The sequence below is a fragment of the Notamacropus eugenii genome, chromosome 5 (assembly GCF_028372415.1).
Source record: "Notamacropus eugenii isolate mMacEug1 chromosome 5, mMacEug1.pri_v2, whole genome shotgun sequence".
Classification (NCBI taxonomy): Eukaryota; Metazoa; Chordata; class Mammalia; order Diprotodontia; family Macropodidae; genus Notamacropus; species Notamacropus eugenii.
In genome coordinates, this window is record NC_092876.1 from 69,034,596 (window position 1) to 69,051,208 (window position 16,613).

General features: G+C 41.7%; 1 protein-coding gene across 4 annotated transcripts in view; it reads left to right on the forward strand.

Annotated features, from left to right (window-relative positions):
* SMPDL3B (sphingomyelin phosphodiesterase acid like 3B) overlaps positions 1-16,613 on the forward strand; it is a 36,828-nt gene that overhangs the window by 10,381 nt on the left and 9,834 nt on the right. For all 4 annotated transcript variants that reach the window (XM_072609542.1, XM_072609544.1, XM_072609541.1 and 1 more), the window contains 3 exons: positions 5,739-5,952; positions 9,115-9,212; positions 14,736-14,879. In XM_072609542.1, the coding sequence (XP_072465643.1) occupies positions 5,739-5,952; positions 9,115-9,212; positions 14,736-14,879 (456 nt within the window). The remainder of the gene's footprint in view (positions 1-5,738; positions 5,953-9,114; positions 9,213-14,735; positions 14,880-16,613) is intronic.

Genomic DNA, 16,613 nt, shown 5'->3' on the forward strand with positions numbered 1-16,613 from the left:
TTTTACAGATAAGGAAACTGAGACAAACAGGGTAAAGTGACTTGCCCACTGTCACAAGTGTCTGAGGCTGGATTTGAACTCAGGTCTTCCTGACTCTAGGCCCTGTGCTGTATGCACTGCCCCACCTAGCTGCTAAAGCTACCCATGGAAAAACTAGATCATTGCTGTCTTCTCACTCATTCAGGTCTTACACATCACCAAACAGTCAGTCTCTAGGAAAATGTATTCTCTTTGGTTCAGACAGTTCTCCAAATCCTTGCTTTCCTTAGAGATACACTGCCCCCTTGTGTTTCTATGGCACCTTTGCAGTATGGGTAAGGTCATGTGAAGAAGTTTGGAAGGACTTTCCTTCCTGTCTTCCCAGGCTTCTTACATTTCACTTCCCTCCACACTCTATGGTCCCAACTACACTGACCTTCTTTCTGGTCTTTGCACACAGCACTCCAACTCTGCCTCTCCTCTGGTTGTCCTGCACCTGGACTGCTTTCCCTCCTCATTTCTACCTTCTGGCTTTCTTTAAGATTCAGATCAAATCCCACATTAGAGCGAAGACCTTTCCTAGACCTCTCTCTCTTTCTCCTTCCCCCTACTGCTTGTGGCTTTCCTGGAACTTACCTTCTATCCTTTCATTTACTGTCTAGATAGATAGATAAATGGATAAATCTATATAGATATAGAGTAAATGTTATAGTAGTAAGCACTATGTCAGCTATGATATTCAGTCAGTTCCAGTTCTCCATGACCCCATTTGGGGTTCTCTTGGCAAAGATACTAGAATGGTTTACCATTTACTTCTTCCACTCATTTGACATATGAGGATACTGAGGCAAACAGGGTGAAGTAACTTTCTTAGGGTCACCCCAGCTAGTGTCTGAGGTCAGATTTGAACTCAGGAAGATGAGTCTTCCTAACAATCCACTGTGCCACCTAGCTGCCCCCTGGATAGGTAGATCTGGAGATCTAGATGGATCTATTGATTTACTTATATACAAGTAATGTATATAGGTGGAAAGTTATTACATATATCTACATATATGTACACACATATACATGTATATGTATGTGTATATATAATATGTATATAATACAGGCCTGCACAAGAGTTCTACCAGAGGATTTCATGGAGAATGTAAATAGATCAAGTCATCCTCAGGCCCCAAGATTTTTCTCAGACAAAGCTAATAGGGCTCCCTGGACCTTTAAGAAGAAGTGATTAAGAGGTCTAATACCCTTGGGCAGTGCTGCACTACACAGGCAGTAAGTTGTTCTGGTCTGATATATATGCGTATATGTATATGAATATATAGAAAGATTTTTTGTTGTATAGATTATATACACACATGCACATATAACATATACATACATGCATGTGTAATTATATTTATATTACTTAGTTGTTTGCATTTTCCTCCTCCATTAGAAAATGAACTCCTTGAAGGTAGTTTTTTCCTTTTTTGTATGTTCCTAGTTCTTACTTAGTATGGTGCCTGGTGCCTAGTAAACACATTGTTTGTTGACTAACTGCTGAACCCCAGAGGAGGGCCATGATTCACCCAAAGTTCTCCAGATTTTTGGTGTTGGAGCCCAAACTAGGTTCAAGTTTCATATCTCAAAGTTCTTTCTACCGGGGATCCCAGTCAGCCTAGAACACCTCTTTCCAGTGGAGACAGGGGGACGTACATGGTCACTTGAGGTATGATTTTGAAGTAGGTGCAAATTCACATGGTGACTCAGAAAAGTCAACTCATTTCTAAGTTCCCCAAAATGAGTGTTTATTTTTACTAGTGAACCTCTCACCTCTGCATTTTGGGTGGGTGGAAGTGATTTCTCCTTTCCCTTCTTTTTAACCATGCTTGTTCTTTATAATTTCACAATATTCACTTTTGATTTGTGTGTGGTTTTTTTAATTTTTGTGGTTGTAGTCATTGTGCACATTGTTTTCTTGGTTCTGCTGACTTCACTCTGCATCAGTTCATGTAGACCTTTCTAGGCTTCTCTGTATTCATCACACACATCGTTTCTTACAGCACAGTAACATCCATTACATTCATGTAGCCCAGTTTGTTTAGTTATTCCCCATCTGAAGGGCATACACTTTGTTTCCAAATCTTTGCATCATAAAACATGTTGCTATTAATATTGCTGTAGATAGGAGCTTTTTATCAATGGCTTCCTTGGAGTATAAACTTAGTCATCGGCTCTCTGGATCAAAGGATATGGAGATTTTAGTCATTTTATTTGAACAATCCAAAATGCTTTCTAAATAATTGTATTGATTCACAGCTCCAAGACAGGCTCTGAACAAAACAATTATCTAGTGAACTGTTTGAAGACCATTTAGTCAGCTTCTCTTAGAAGTACTTAGGCTCACAAGGCTTCAAATCATAGTTTGCACAGTAAGGGACTCAAAAAGCATTCATATCTGAACCCATAGAGAGTTGAGACCTTTTGCTGTCTTGAGGTGGGAGGGGATCTCCTCTATGCCCTAGGAAACTAGCTACTGTGACTATCCTGGGTGGGACATCCGCAGACAGGCAGAGCACTGTGCCTCGTTTTTCTTTTACTAAATACTCTCGTTGACACTCCCCTGTTGTTACTTTTCATTCTCTGGAAGACATCATGGTGCTTTTCACTGAAGTCGCCATCCTTGGCTCAGTATGCTGTCCCCCACTATTTGTCTTTCCTCCAGCAGACCGTGCTAGTTACCTCCTCTTCAGGTACCAGCTCTGGAGCAGTTGGACTGCAGGTAGTTAGTTAATGCTGGAATCTCTCCTGATTGTGTTCATTTTTTTCTCTGGCTCTAGGACATAAAAAACTTCTGGCTTATTTAAACTTTCTGCTATTTTTTGCCTGGATCCTGCAATCTTCCCTACAAGAGGATCTCTTCAAGTGCTGCTTTCTTGGATCACTCAAATAACTCTGTTTTTTCTGTTCTGGGTCGATTCATGGACCCTTACCTTCTCTTTCCAGTATTTCTCCAGCCTAAATCATCACTGAGTTGTTTGGAGTTAGGCAAGAAATAAGGAAGGAAGGGAGGGAGGGAGGGGGAAAGGGAGGAAGGAAAGAAAGAGGGAAAGAAAGAAAGAAAGAGGGAAAGGAAGGAAGGAAGGAAGGAAGGAAGGAAGGAAGGAAGGAAGGAAGGATAAAAAAGAAAGTTCCAGTTCTAGTATTCATAGGGGTGGGAAACTCCTCTGGCTGGTGATTCCATGACATACAAGTGAGCTCACTTATTAACTTTGCATAGCCCTCCCTAGAGGGATTTACAATCTAATGAGGAAAACAATATGCAAATAAATATATGCAAAGCAAGTTATGTACAGGACAAATAGAAAATAGTTAAAAGAGGGAAAGCCCTGGAATTTGGAGGAATTGGGGAAAGCTTCCTGTAGAAGATGGAATTTTATTTGGGATTTAAAGGAAGTTGGGGAGGTCAGGAATCATTGCTACTCTTCTCATTTTTTTTGGTGAAATAGTTATTTTTTATAAAAATGTTATTTACATTCATGTATAATGTTAATATTAATGGGCTTGCTGTTATTTTAATGAATTAAATATTTTGGATTATTCAAATAAAATGTAAATAAATATTTAAATATTTGTTTTAATTTCTCATATGACAAATATTGATAAAGATAACACACGTAAACAAAAGAGAACTGCTGATGTAGCCAAGGACACCGTAGCTGAGTTGTGCAAATCCTCTTTAGTTGTTTCTGAGAGATTTCCAAAAATAAGAGATGGGGTAGAGCATCCAGCTTAGGTGTCAGTGGGAGTAGCCCACTGCGACTGTGACTCAGAGAGAGAGAGGCAGCCCCTTGGTATATATAGACTTGGGAGTCATCTGCAGAGGATGAGAGAAGGTGTAGTTACACAAATGATCTCATTCTATCCTGTGTCCTCCAGCACACTGGCCCTTCTGTCATCCCCTCTCTCTTATTTTTTAGGGTTGTTGTGAGGGTAAAATGAGATTATATTTGTACAGCATTTAGCATAGTGCCTGGCATCTTAGTAGGCTGACTCATCATCTTCATCATCATCATCATCATCTTCATCATCATCATCATCTTCATCTTCATCATCATCATCATCTTCATCATCATCATCATCTTCATCATCATCATCTCTCACTTATCTTCAATCTCCCATGAAGACTGCTATTTTCCTATTGCCTACAAATATGTTCATGTTTCTTCTCATCCCCCCTCAAAGAAACTCTCACTTCATCCATCCAAATTCCCAAGGGCTATTTTTGTTGGTGTTCAGTTATTTTTCCATTGTGTCCGACCTCCATTGGGGTTTTCTTGGCAGATACTGGAGTAGTTTGCCGGTTCTTTCTCCAGTTCATTTTGTAGATGAGGAAACTGACTTGCAAAGAGTTGCACAGCTAGTGTTTGAACTCAGGTCTTCCTAACTCCAAACACCAAAGGCTATTTCTCTTTTGTATTTGAAGTCCAGCACTTAGTACAGTTTACAAAGTAAACACAACAAATATGTTCTCATTGATTCAAGAGTTACAGGAGCTACGTAAAAAAAATGGATATAGTGTTTATGTAGCATGTGAGACATATCTTTCACACTGACATATGAGGAGTCCTAGAATAACTATACCAATTTCAAAGTACTTTATGAGTCCATATTCATTCAAAATCATAGCTCATGAGTCCCCACCCATGTGTTTATTTTTTAGAGGCAGCTAGGTAGCACAATAGATAGAGTGCTGAACCAGGAGTCTGGTAGGCTGAGTTCAAATTCATCCTCAGATATGTATGAGCTATATGGTCCTGAACTAGTAATTTAACCTCTATCTGCCTCAGTTTCCTCAATTGTAAAATGAAGATAATAATAGCACCTACCTCACAAGATTGTTGTGACATTAAATAAGATAGTTGTAAAGTGCTGGTAAGTATTTTAATGACTGGCTCTCCCCCCAAAAAAAACCACGACAGACTTTTAAATGTAATTGGTGTTACCAACATTTTTCTCCATTGTTTTCTTAAGAATGAAAACCAAGACAACCAAGAAAACAATGCATAAATGCCTGATTTGTATGTTTGCTGATTTCCAAGGTGTAACTACTCACACTGAAAATTTAACCATCAGTTTTCAGTAGTCAAACCCTCATATAGCTATCTAATAATACAGACAATGTTCCCTTTATGTAAATGGACAGGTCAGGAGATCTCTAGTAAAATGATGTTTACGTAATGAGAATTTGCTCCCAAACAGAGGGAAGAAAGGGAGGGAGGCAGGAAGAAGGCCATGTTTATGGAGACAAAGGGTTGGTACATGGTTCAAGGAGATTTGGCAGGGGAGGGGGCCCCAAGGGAGGGCTGAGAGAGAGGCAGATGGAAGCAAAGGTCTCTCTCTCGGGAGGTCTCAAGGCAAGCTCCCTTTCTGCAGCAGCATTCTTCTGCTTTTACTTGGAAAGGGTTTTTGGGGGGTTGGGGAAGGGGTGGCTGGGGAGTGCTTAGTGGAGGGGCAAGAACAGAGAGAGACCACAGTACTGTATAGTAAAGTTAACATAGGTGTTTTATTGGAATGTAGCATTCTTTGCATGAAGTCAAATTTGTGTACTGTGAATTTACATCAAGTGATAACTGTGTGTGAGGGCTGTATCAATCCCAGCATGTATGTGTGCACAGACAGAGACCCATTCCTACATAAGTATTTATTCATTCACAGATTTGTACTCAGGAGGAGGAAGACTGGCCATAAGAGACTGATTTTCTCTCCCACAGGTCAGTTCTGGCACATCTCAGACCTGCACCTTGAGCCCGAGTATAACGCCTCAGGCGATCCACTCCATGTGTGCCCATCGGCTGGCTGGCAGCCAGTGCCCAGCGCGGGTGTGTGGGGAGATTATCTTTGTGACGCTCCCTGGATTCTCATCAACTCTTCCATATATGCCATGAAGGCAATCTTGCCCAGACCGGACTTCATTCTCTGGACTGGGTGAGAACCTCTTCCTTAACAGCTCAATTCATCATCTTTGTTTGGAGGCCAAGGGACCTTTGGTGCCTGCCTTGTATAACAGCCTCAGTAACTCTCCACTTCCATCCAACGCAGCACTTCCTAAGTACCTGCCAATTAATAAACATTTATTACACACCCAGTATATTCCAGGTACTGTACTGGGCACTAGGGATACAAAAAAGAGGCAAAAGAAAGGAGTTTACAATCTAACGGGGGAGACAACATGAAAGCAAACATATCCAAAGCAGTCTATATGCAGGATCAATAGGAAATAATTCACAGAGGGAAGATGCTGGAATTAAGAGGAGTTAGGGAAGTCTTCCTGTAGAAGGTGGGATTTTAGCTGGGGCCTAAAGGAAGCCTGGGAGGTCGGTAATTAGAGCAGAGGAGGGAGAGCATTCCACATGGGGAACAATCAGAGAAAATGCCTGGAGCTGAGAGATGGAGGTTCTCGTTCATGGGTCAGCCAGGAGGCCAGGATGACTGGACTGAAGGGTAACTGTGGAGAAGCAAGATGTAAGAAGAGTGGAAAGATAGGAGGGGCCGATGCTGCCCTTGCCTGGGCTCAACCAACCATTTTTAAAGCACTTAGTGTGTCCACAGGACTGCATTTAGCTTTGGAGGGAGCAAAGGTTAGATGGAGAAGCAATCCTACCTTCACAATGATTACAGCACAGGGAGCTATAGGTGCTACATTTACCCTCTGTGGGATAAATACAGAAATGAATAATACATCGTCCTTGCAAGGAAGGATGAAGGGAAGGAAGAAAGGAAGGAAGGAAGGAAGGAGTAAGAAAATGGAAAGGAAGGAAAAGAAGAATCAAGTGCCTATTTTGTGCCAAACACTTATCATCTCATTCGGTCCTCACAACAACCCTGGGAGGTAGGTGCTATTGTTATCTCTGTTCTGTAGAGGAGGAAACTGAGACAGACAAAGATTAAGTGACTTTCCCAAGGTCACACAGCCAGTGACTATCTGAGGCTGGATCTGAAGTCAGGTCTTCCTGATTCCAGGCTCAGCCAAAGGGCTTACGGTTGTAATTTCAGATGTAGTTGAAAAGTAGACATGGAAGGAAAGCAGTGTGGAATTGTCTAAAATAAGAAACCTCAGGAAAGGTACCAGGCGAAGACAGGCTTTTTCTGGGATCAAAAAATCAGGTTTTATTGCCCAACCAGACCTTGCCTGTGGGCAGAGAGGCCTTGTACTCCAGTCATCTCTGGCTGACCCTGCTGAGTCCTGCTTAACCAACTAGGCTACACCGAGGTGTGAGATCCTTCTGATAATATCCTTGAATCTCTTTTACAGTCACGATCATTATGGGAAATCTGTGAGCCCTCTGAGAAATCATAGGATTTAAAACAGGAAGAGACTTTTGAGCTCACCTACTCCACCCCCACTTATTTCACAGAGGAAGAAAGAGACTGAGATCAATTAACTGATTTGCTGAGGGTCACACAGAGTCAGAATTTGAACCCATGTCTTTTGACCATAGATCTAGGGTTCCCTTCACTAACCAGGGGGTCTTAATCTGTTACCTACATACTTGATTTTTCCAAAAAATATTAGATAACCATATTTTGTTATGGAACTATTCAGGCATTCATTGATAGGTACTGTTGCCAGTCACACTTAGCAACACCCAGAGACATTTTTGAGAACTGGTCTTTACATATATACATATAGATATACCTATACATATACTTATACATATACATAGTGTACTCAGTATAGGAACAGAGTTCCTAAATTACCTCTGACAATAGACAAAAGGTTTCTTAAGGCTTATATAGTTTCCAGTTACATCAGATGGGGAGGAAGGAGGTTTACATGTTAAAGATAGCAGAAGGGGAAAAATTATATCGATAAATTCAGGAATCAGTCTAGCAAATTAAAATAGAGCCAGGATTCTTTTGCCTCTAACCAGTAAATCATCAAGAGTTAATTATTGGAAGTTTCAGTTAAATTCTTTACTATAAGGAAAGCCTCAGTTGGTTATGTGATTTTCCATACAAATAAAATGGTTGTGCTGGAGTCGCATGGAAACAGGATTTTAAAACTCTCATGATCATTTCATGCATTTTAAAACCTTATTCGAAGAAGAGGTTCATAGATTTCACCAGATTACTGCCAAAGGGATTTGCCTAACTCAGAAGTTTTGTTCTATGATTCTGCGAGAGATGTTCTGGTTCTAAAGCTGGACAGGACCCCTAGAGATAATATGTCTGAGGCCCACAGTGGTGATTGGCTCAAGCTTGGACAGTGAGTAGCAGAACCAAGTCCTGCACCGCCTCTTCAGGTTCCTACTGAACCTGGGTAATTTTCTTCTGACAAGAGAATCATGCCCTAGAAAGTAAAGATCTCATTTCACATATGCCTTTGGAATTTTGGGTCCTCCAAGGAATAAAGAGATTGTCATGGATTCTTGTATCCTAGTAATCAAGTGTTGTTCTTTGATTTTGTTTTATTGCATGTCTAGGCAGGAGACTTCCTCATCTTGCCCAATGCCAGTATAGTCTTGAAGCTGATAGGAGAGCTACCCTGTTCCCTAGTCTGCCAGGGATACCCAGCAGTTCTGAAGTGGACCTGAGAAATGAGGTTACTTTTAGGGTGTACAGTTAAAATGATATCATGGAAAAAATAAAAACCCAATCAAAGATGCCACTGTGTGTCCCACTCCTACTCTCTAGTACATCTGAAATCCTGGAATTTATGATCTTCCTTAGACTATGAGCTCCTCATTAGATTGTAGTCAGGGGTTGTTTCTGCCTTTCTTTGTGATCTGAGTGCTTAGCAAGGTACTTGGAACATAATAGGCATTCAACAAACGGTGGGTGGTGTCCAGGACAGAGAAGGAGGGGACAGATGGATCATGGGAATTCCTTAGTTAGCTTTGACATTCCTGAGCCATGTTGAGGTAGCTTAGCTCTCAACCAGAGTCCTGAGTTGAGGCCAGATTCCTGGGATTCTAGGGGATAAGGCTGGTATGGTGCTGGTATTTTTTCCTCTGAATCAATAGACCCATTGGCCTTCTCTCCACCATAGTATCTGCACCATCATGGGCTACACAGTTTATTATCTTAGGCTCTCCTTCCTCCATCTCCCTAATCTTACTTACATTCTGCATTGGTGTGACTTTGCAGTGATGACACACCTCACGTCCCTAATGAGAAGCTGGGAGAAGAAGCCGTGTTGAACATAGTGAAACGTTTGACGGAGCTCATCCAGTTAGTATTTCCAGGTATGATTCAACCATTTAATGAAGATTTCTTACTCAGGACAGGGTTTGTTTTAGCAGGCCTGCTGTATGTTTTGCAGACCTATGATTTTATTAGGGTGGGGACCTCTTCCTCCTGCACACATGGCATTTTCATGACTTGCTATGGCAAAAAATTAAATTAAATTATCCTTGGTGGCAGGCAGTCTTCTGCAGGGCTGGTCTGTAGACCTCAGTACACCGTTCTTCCCTGGCATGTCCTCAGGACTGCTTAACATGAGCTGTTTTTGCACTGTTAGAATAAGTACCTTCAAGACCACAGTCTTTTCTGTGCCATGAGGAGGCATGGGAAGAAGGTTTCAATGGAAGGTCTGGGCCTCTGTGGGATACAAGAGTTAGGTGGAAGGTGCTTTCCTACAGTCAATCAAGAGGAATTTATTAAGTACCTACTCTGTGTCAAACACTGTGCCAAGTGTTACAAATACAAAGACAAAAGTGAAATAGCCCAGCCCTCAAGGAACTTATGGGAGAGACAAGTTACTACGTAAAGGATAACACAAAAAAATACATGCGGACTAGAGGGAGGGTAATTGTAGAAGGGATGGCACTAGCAGCTCAGACTGCAGAGAGAGAGAGACGAGAGAAGGAGACTGGAAGAGAAAGGAATAAACATTTGTATATGTGCCAGATGCTTTACAATATTACCACATTTGATTCTTATAACTCTGTGAGGCAGGTGTTGATGTTATCCCCATTTTACAGTTAAGGAAACTGAGGCTAATAGAGGTTTACGAGACTTGCCCAGGATTGCACAGCTAACAAGGGTTTGAGGCTGGATTTGAACTCTTGACCCCAGGCCCAGTGCGTTATTCATTGTGCCACCTAACTGGTTTAGATGGATTTCTCAAGGAGTTTAGTTGAGAAGAGGAGGTGAGGGGTTTGTTTTTGTTTTGTTAGTGTTTTGGTAGGCCTAAGGAAGGAGCTAGTAGTTAGGGAGTCACTAAAGATTAGAAAGAGAGTGAGAATGATAACCTGCCAGAGCAGACAGAAGAGAACAGGGTCCAAGGCACAAGTAGAAAAGTTGGCTTTGATGAATGAAGGACCACCTTACCATCAGGAGCTGGTGTGAGGAGGGCAAGAGTGGGAGATGACGTTGGAGAGGTGTGGGATGAGGAGGAAATTTTCTGATTGCCCTTTTTTGTTGACGTATGAGGTGAGATCCTCAGCAGGGAAGATTTGGGGGGTAGGAGGAGAAGAGAAAGTGTTTGGAAAAGCTTCTGCATGGGATGGGAAACCAGAGAGGAGGAGTGGGATTGCCTTGCTCTATAGTAAGGGTCCAGAGAAGATCAGCTAGCATAAGTGTGTAGCAGACTCAATCAGCATGATGCCATGTCTTCCATAAAATACTTACAGTGTAGTTGGGAGAAGATAGGGGAGCCATATAGATCTTGAAAAGGAAGGCCCAACATAACCCCAGGGTTTCTGGAGCCCCTGCAGCACAAGAGGTCAGCTCCAGCTGATCACTTGAGATCAGCGAGTGATGTGACAAGTTCAAGAAGTTTCCTCGCTGATGGACTGTGTGGTCTATGGATATATCCTTCTATGGTCAAGGCCCCTTCTCTTCTCTCTTTGCATCAATCATTCAATCATCAAATATTTATTAAGTAGCTACTATGTGCCAGGCAGACCCTTTGCTAGATATTGGGTATAGAAAGACAAAAGGGAAAACATTATAGGCTAGATATTGGATCTGGGAATCATCTCCACAGAGATAATTAAACCCATTTCATCAGATTCTGATGAGATTACCAAGTGAGAAACAACATGTACATATATATGTATGTACACATACATATACATGTATATGTGTATTTTTATGTGTTTACTTATGTATCATCACTCGCAAATACCAAGACTGGTTTGATGAAAATGATGAGGAAATTCAGAAGCTGCTAAATGAAAAATGAGAATTCCACAGGATATACCAGCAGGATAGTTCATCTACCTCTAAGAAGGAAGCATTTAATTCCATCAAAAGCAAAGTACAAGCAAAGCTTAAAGAAATGCAGGATTCCTGGCTCAGTAAGAAGGCAGATGACATTCAGTTTTATGCTGATAGTAACAATCCAAAATGCTTTTATGATTCGCTGAAAGCTTTTTATGGACCAAAAACCTATATCGCAACTACTCAGTGCTTATGGAGCCACACTGATAAAGAAATAATGCTAGAGAGATGGGCTGAACACTTCCATAGTGTTCTCAACAGACCATCATCAATCAATGCTCAGTCCATTGACCATTTACCTCAGGTTGAAGTCAATCCCTCCTTAGCTGAACTTCCAACTGAAGAAGAGGTTTTGAGGGTCATTAGGTTCCTTTCATGTGGCAAAGCACCTGATGCTGATTCTATTCCAGCTGAGATTTACAAGGTAGGGGGACCATTGCTTATTCATTGACTGAGATTTTCCAGCCTATATGGCCAAGAGGAGGTTATCCCCCAGGAGTTCAAGGATGCCACCATTGTCCATCTCCATAAGGGTAAAGGGATTGTCCTGCGACAATCAAAGAGGATCTCTCTCTTAGTCACTGCTGGCAAAGTTCTTGCTAGAGTCCTCCTTAATAGGCTGATCCTTCACCTGAAAGATGGTCATATACTTGAGAGCCAATGTGGCTTCAGAAAGGGTCAAGAAACAGTCGATATGGTGTTTGCTGCCAGACAACTCCAGGAGAAATTCCAGGAGCAGAACAGAGGTCTGTACACAACATTTGTAGATCTGACCAAGGCCTTTGATACTGTCAGTCGCGAGGGCTTATGGAAAATTATGTCAAAATTTGGTTGCCCGGAGTTCATCAATATTGTATATCAATTTCATGATGGCAATTTTGCCCAGGTTCTGGATAATGGACAATGCTCTCTTGCCTTCCCAGTCACCAATGGAGTGAAACAGGGCTGTGTGCTTGCTCCCATGCTTTTTAGCATGATGTTTTCAGCCATGTTGTCAAATGCTTTCAATGAGGATGAACATGGCATCAAGGTCAACTACTGTCCTGATGGCAAGTTCTTCAATTTGAAAAGGTTACAAGCCAAGACCAAAGTAGAGGGAGAGTTGGTGAATGATTTTCTGTTTGCAGATGATTGTGCACTCAGTGCAGCCTCTGAAGCTGAGATGCAAAAAATGGATCAATTCTCTGCTGCCTGTGTTAATTTTGACCTAATAATTAACACTAAGAAAACACAGGTGCTCCATCAGCCCCATATGTGGAACCACTGGTTACAACAAATGGAGAAGTTTTGAATGTTGTGAATCAGTTCACTTACCTTGGTAGTGTACTTTCCAGGGATGTACACATTGACAATGAGGTTGACTGCATTGCCAGAGCTAGTTCAGTGTTTGGGAGGCTCCAAAGAAAGGTTTGGGAGAGAAGAGATATTAGACTGACTACCAGACTGAAGGTCTACAGAACCATTGTGCTGACCTCATTGTTATACTCTTGTGAAACATGGACAGTCTACCAGCGCCGTGTCAAGAAACTGAATCGCTTCCATTTGAACTGTCTTAGGAAGATTTTGAGGATCACCTAGCAGGATAAGGTACCAGACACTGAAGTCCTTGCTCTAGCTGAACTGCCAGGCATTCAAACTATGCTTCAGAGAGTGCAACTCCAATGGGCTGGCCACCTTGTTTGAATGCAAAATGTACACTTGCAACCTATTTTATGGAGAACTCCATGGGGCAGGCGATCACATGGTGGTCAGAAGAAGCGATACAAGGACACTCTCAAGGTCTCTCTCAAGAACTTTGTATTTGTGCAACGTGGGAGACACTGGCACAGGACCACTCAGCATGGCGTGTCTGCATCAGAAAGGGTGCTGTGCTCTTTGAGAAAAGTAGAATTGAAAAAGCACAATGTAAATGCAGGATGCGCAAATTTGGGATATCCACCCCAAATATTCACATGGACTATCTTGCCCAATCTCTGGTAGAGCATTCCAAGTTCATATTGGTCTGATCAGCCACAGTCGGGCACAAAGAAATTTCATTTATCATGGTGATGTCATTTTGGTCCTCTTCAAAGACGAGGGACAGCAACCAACCAACCATATATATACGTATATATATGTAAGTATATATAAATCACAGCTGTTGTGCATAAGGATTCAAGCTTTATATTCAATTTCCATCCGTCACTGCCTTCCCTCCTCATCTGTCCAAATGATTCCAAGGTTGTGCATTCTGGTCTTAACTTAGTTTTCTCTGACTTTACCCAAGGAGGTGGGAAATGGGAGTTATAAGATTTCCTTGAACTCATAATAAAGGTTTGAAGTCTTGTTAATAAACTCAGTCTCTGATCTGAACCCTACATTTACCATCTAGCTTTTGAGGAGTTCAGAACATTTCTGGATATCAGCAATTATAGTCATTTTTGAAATGAAGAAACAAAGGTTCCTATTGTTTGTGACTTTTTCAGGCAGAGTGAATGTTGAAAGTATGACCAGAACTCAGGGTCTTCTGACTGGTGTCTTTTTTTTTTTTTTTTGAGGTAATCAAGGTTAAGTGACTTGCCCAGAGTCACACTGCCAGTGTTTGAGGCTGGATTTGAACTCAGGTCCTTTTGACTCCAGGGCCAGTGTTCTATCCACTACACCACCTAGCCACCCTATCTTTTCCTATTATTTAGATTACTCACTCCTAGAGGTCAAGGAAAACCTTCTCCTATTATAGAATAGTAACTTTGATGTTCCAACCAGACTTGATTGCTTGACATTCCCTTTCCTGCCTTCATACACTTTTTTGTACCAACCAAACTGGCCTACCTTCTCTTCCCTGTATGTGGCATTCCATCTTTCAGCATCAGGCTCTGTCCATCCCCTTACCCCCCTTGTCCCCCCTCCCCCATATGCCTACACTGCCCTTCTGCTCCCTGGCTTCCTTGAAGGCTCAGCCCGTGTGCTGTCTCTTCTGGGAAGCCTGAGTTATTTATTTTAGTCCTTAGGGCCCCGCCCCCTTTAGATGATCATGTATAAAATGGTCTCTATTTGAAGATAACATAATATTATATTTACAAAACTCCAGGGAATAAACGTCAAAATTGAGACAATTAGTAGGTAGCTGGATACAAAATAAGTCCACAAAAATGATCAGCATTTCTATACTGTACTACCGAAAACAAAAAAAAGAAACAATAAGAGAATAATATGTGATTATTTGCAATAACTTGCAAATTCAAAGTTTGCTATCTAAATAAATAAAGTGCTATATCAGCTAGCTATTTTTATTACTGTTATTATTATTCAAGAAGAGCACAGACAAGGGGAGAGAATGTGATTCCAGTAAAACCCAAACCAGCCTCTGCTGTCCTTTGCAGTGGTTCGTTGGGGGTGGGGGAGGAGGGAGAGAGCTGAGACAGATAGATAAAATGAGGGTTTTTTTGATTACATCTATATAGTTCAATCATTCACATTCTCTCTTTTCCTCTTTAGGGAAGATAATTTTAAGAATGACATTTAAAAATGTTCTCAATTTTCACTTTGTATTTTCTCCCTAGAAACTAAAGTCTACGCTGCTTTGGGAAATCATGATTTCCATCCCAAAAACCAGCTTCCACCTGAAAGCAACAATATATACAACCAAGTAGCAGAATTGTGGAGGCCATGGCTCAATAATGAATCGATCTCCTTGTTCAAAGAAGGTACTGAATGGTAGATAAAAATATTACTTAGGCATGTCATATGTAAAAATGGTGCACCTGATGGAGCTTTGGTGGGACCCATGTGCACCTTGAATTGGTTTTCTCTGCGTCTGGGGTAGGATACATGATTCATCTTATATTCAGGACCCCTCCTGAATTATAAGAGATGGTCAAGTGGGGCCAGGAATGAAGTCTGGGGCCCTAGAACAGAAAGAAGTGTATTTTTTTAGTTTCCTAGCCCAGGAAGAAATTGTACCTATAACCTTGGCTTCACTAGCACCAAACTCACCAGCTTCAGAGTTCAAGAGCCATAGGGAGTAGTACCAGAAAGAGTCAGACTGAAGATAATACTGAAAATGTGGGCCTGCCTAGAACAGGGGTGAGTATATCCTAGGTGCCAGGGCACCAGGGTCATCTGGTTGTGATTTCAGGATGTGTATTATGGTGACACTGTCTCAAAGAATTCAGAGTCAGACCACCTCTCATCCACGTGTAGACATTTACTGAGGATTGATGCCTCTCACAAGGGAGTTGGTAACTTAGTTAAGACAAGACAGGCAATTTTAATGCTGATTACACAATAGAAATTATTAATATTAAAAAGGCAGGAAGGTTTGTTAAGGGATTAGGTAATGGGAAGGGGTCCCTTCTCTTGTTCAGTGGTCAGAAAGCCTGGTTGAGCTGCTTTTTGATTGGTTAGCTATTGTGGTCCTGTCTTGGGCCCAAATGGATGATGTGATTATGGTGGAATACAAGGACACACCTGGGAATTGGGGATAAATGGCTCACTAGGGGCACTGGTTATGTTGAATCTGGGTCCCTGTGGTGTGGTTAAAGTCAGATCGTGAGGTTAAATCAGGACATGTCTGCTGTTCAGTGGGGCCCATAAGGAAGTTAGAATGCTGGGGCTGGGGGCAGCTTTACTGGGATTCCATCAATCTGATCCCCAAGGCTTGTACTGGGTTGTAACCTGATTCCAAATTTCACAAAAATGCTTTTTCCTGTTCACATACATACATATTTTGCTGTCATAATGACTTGAAAATGAATTTAAAAAACCACAAAACAAAACAACAAACGCAGATAGCAGTGGGAAATGGCAGCCGCCCAGCCATCCCATCCCCTCAGCTTGGGTTTGGCCTCTGCCCCCAGAATGGAGGGATGGAGAGGGGAAGGAGAAGAGGAGAGTTAGAGCCAGGCCAGGGGAGGGAAGAGTTCTTACTGATCATCAGAGTCTTTACCTGTCCTATATGTCGCCCAGGAAGTATCTGGGACACATATACTTTTTAAGCCTTTCAAAGGATTATTTGAGATTCTTCTGTAGAACCTCATTGACAATAAAGTTCATTGAGTCTAGATCTGAATGCCAGGAACCAGTGCCCAAGATATCTTTTTATTTACCCTTTGTCTCCTTACCCTCATTTAAAAGCCAGAAAATATGTCTGGATCCCGAATTTGAGGGCTGTTTTCTTGGATCCGAAGCAGAGTCTCCCTCCCCACTTAATAGTATTTTATTTTTTCCAATTGCATGCAAAGGTAGTTTTCAGCATTCACTTTTGCAAGATACTGAGCTCCCATTTTTTTCCCTTCCCTCCTCCCTCCCCAACACAGGGTACAATTTCATATAGGCTATACATGTACAATCATATTAGACATATTTCCACCAAAGGGAAAAATTACGAGAGAGAGAGAGAGAGAGAGAGAGAGAGAGAGAGAGACCGACATGAAGAGACA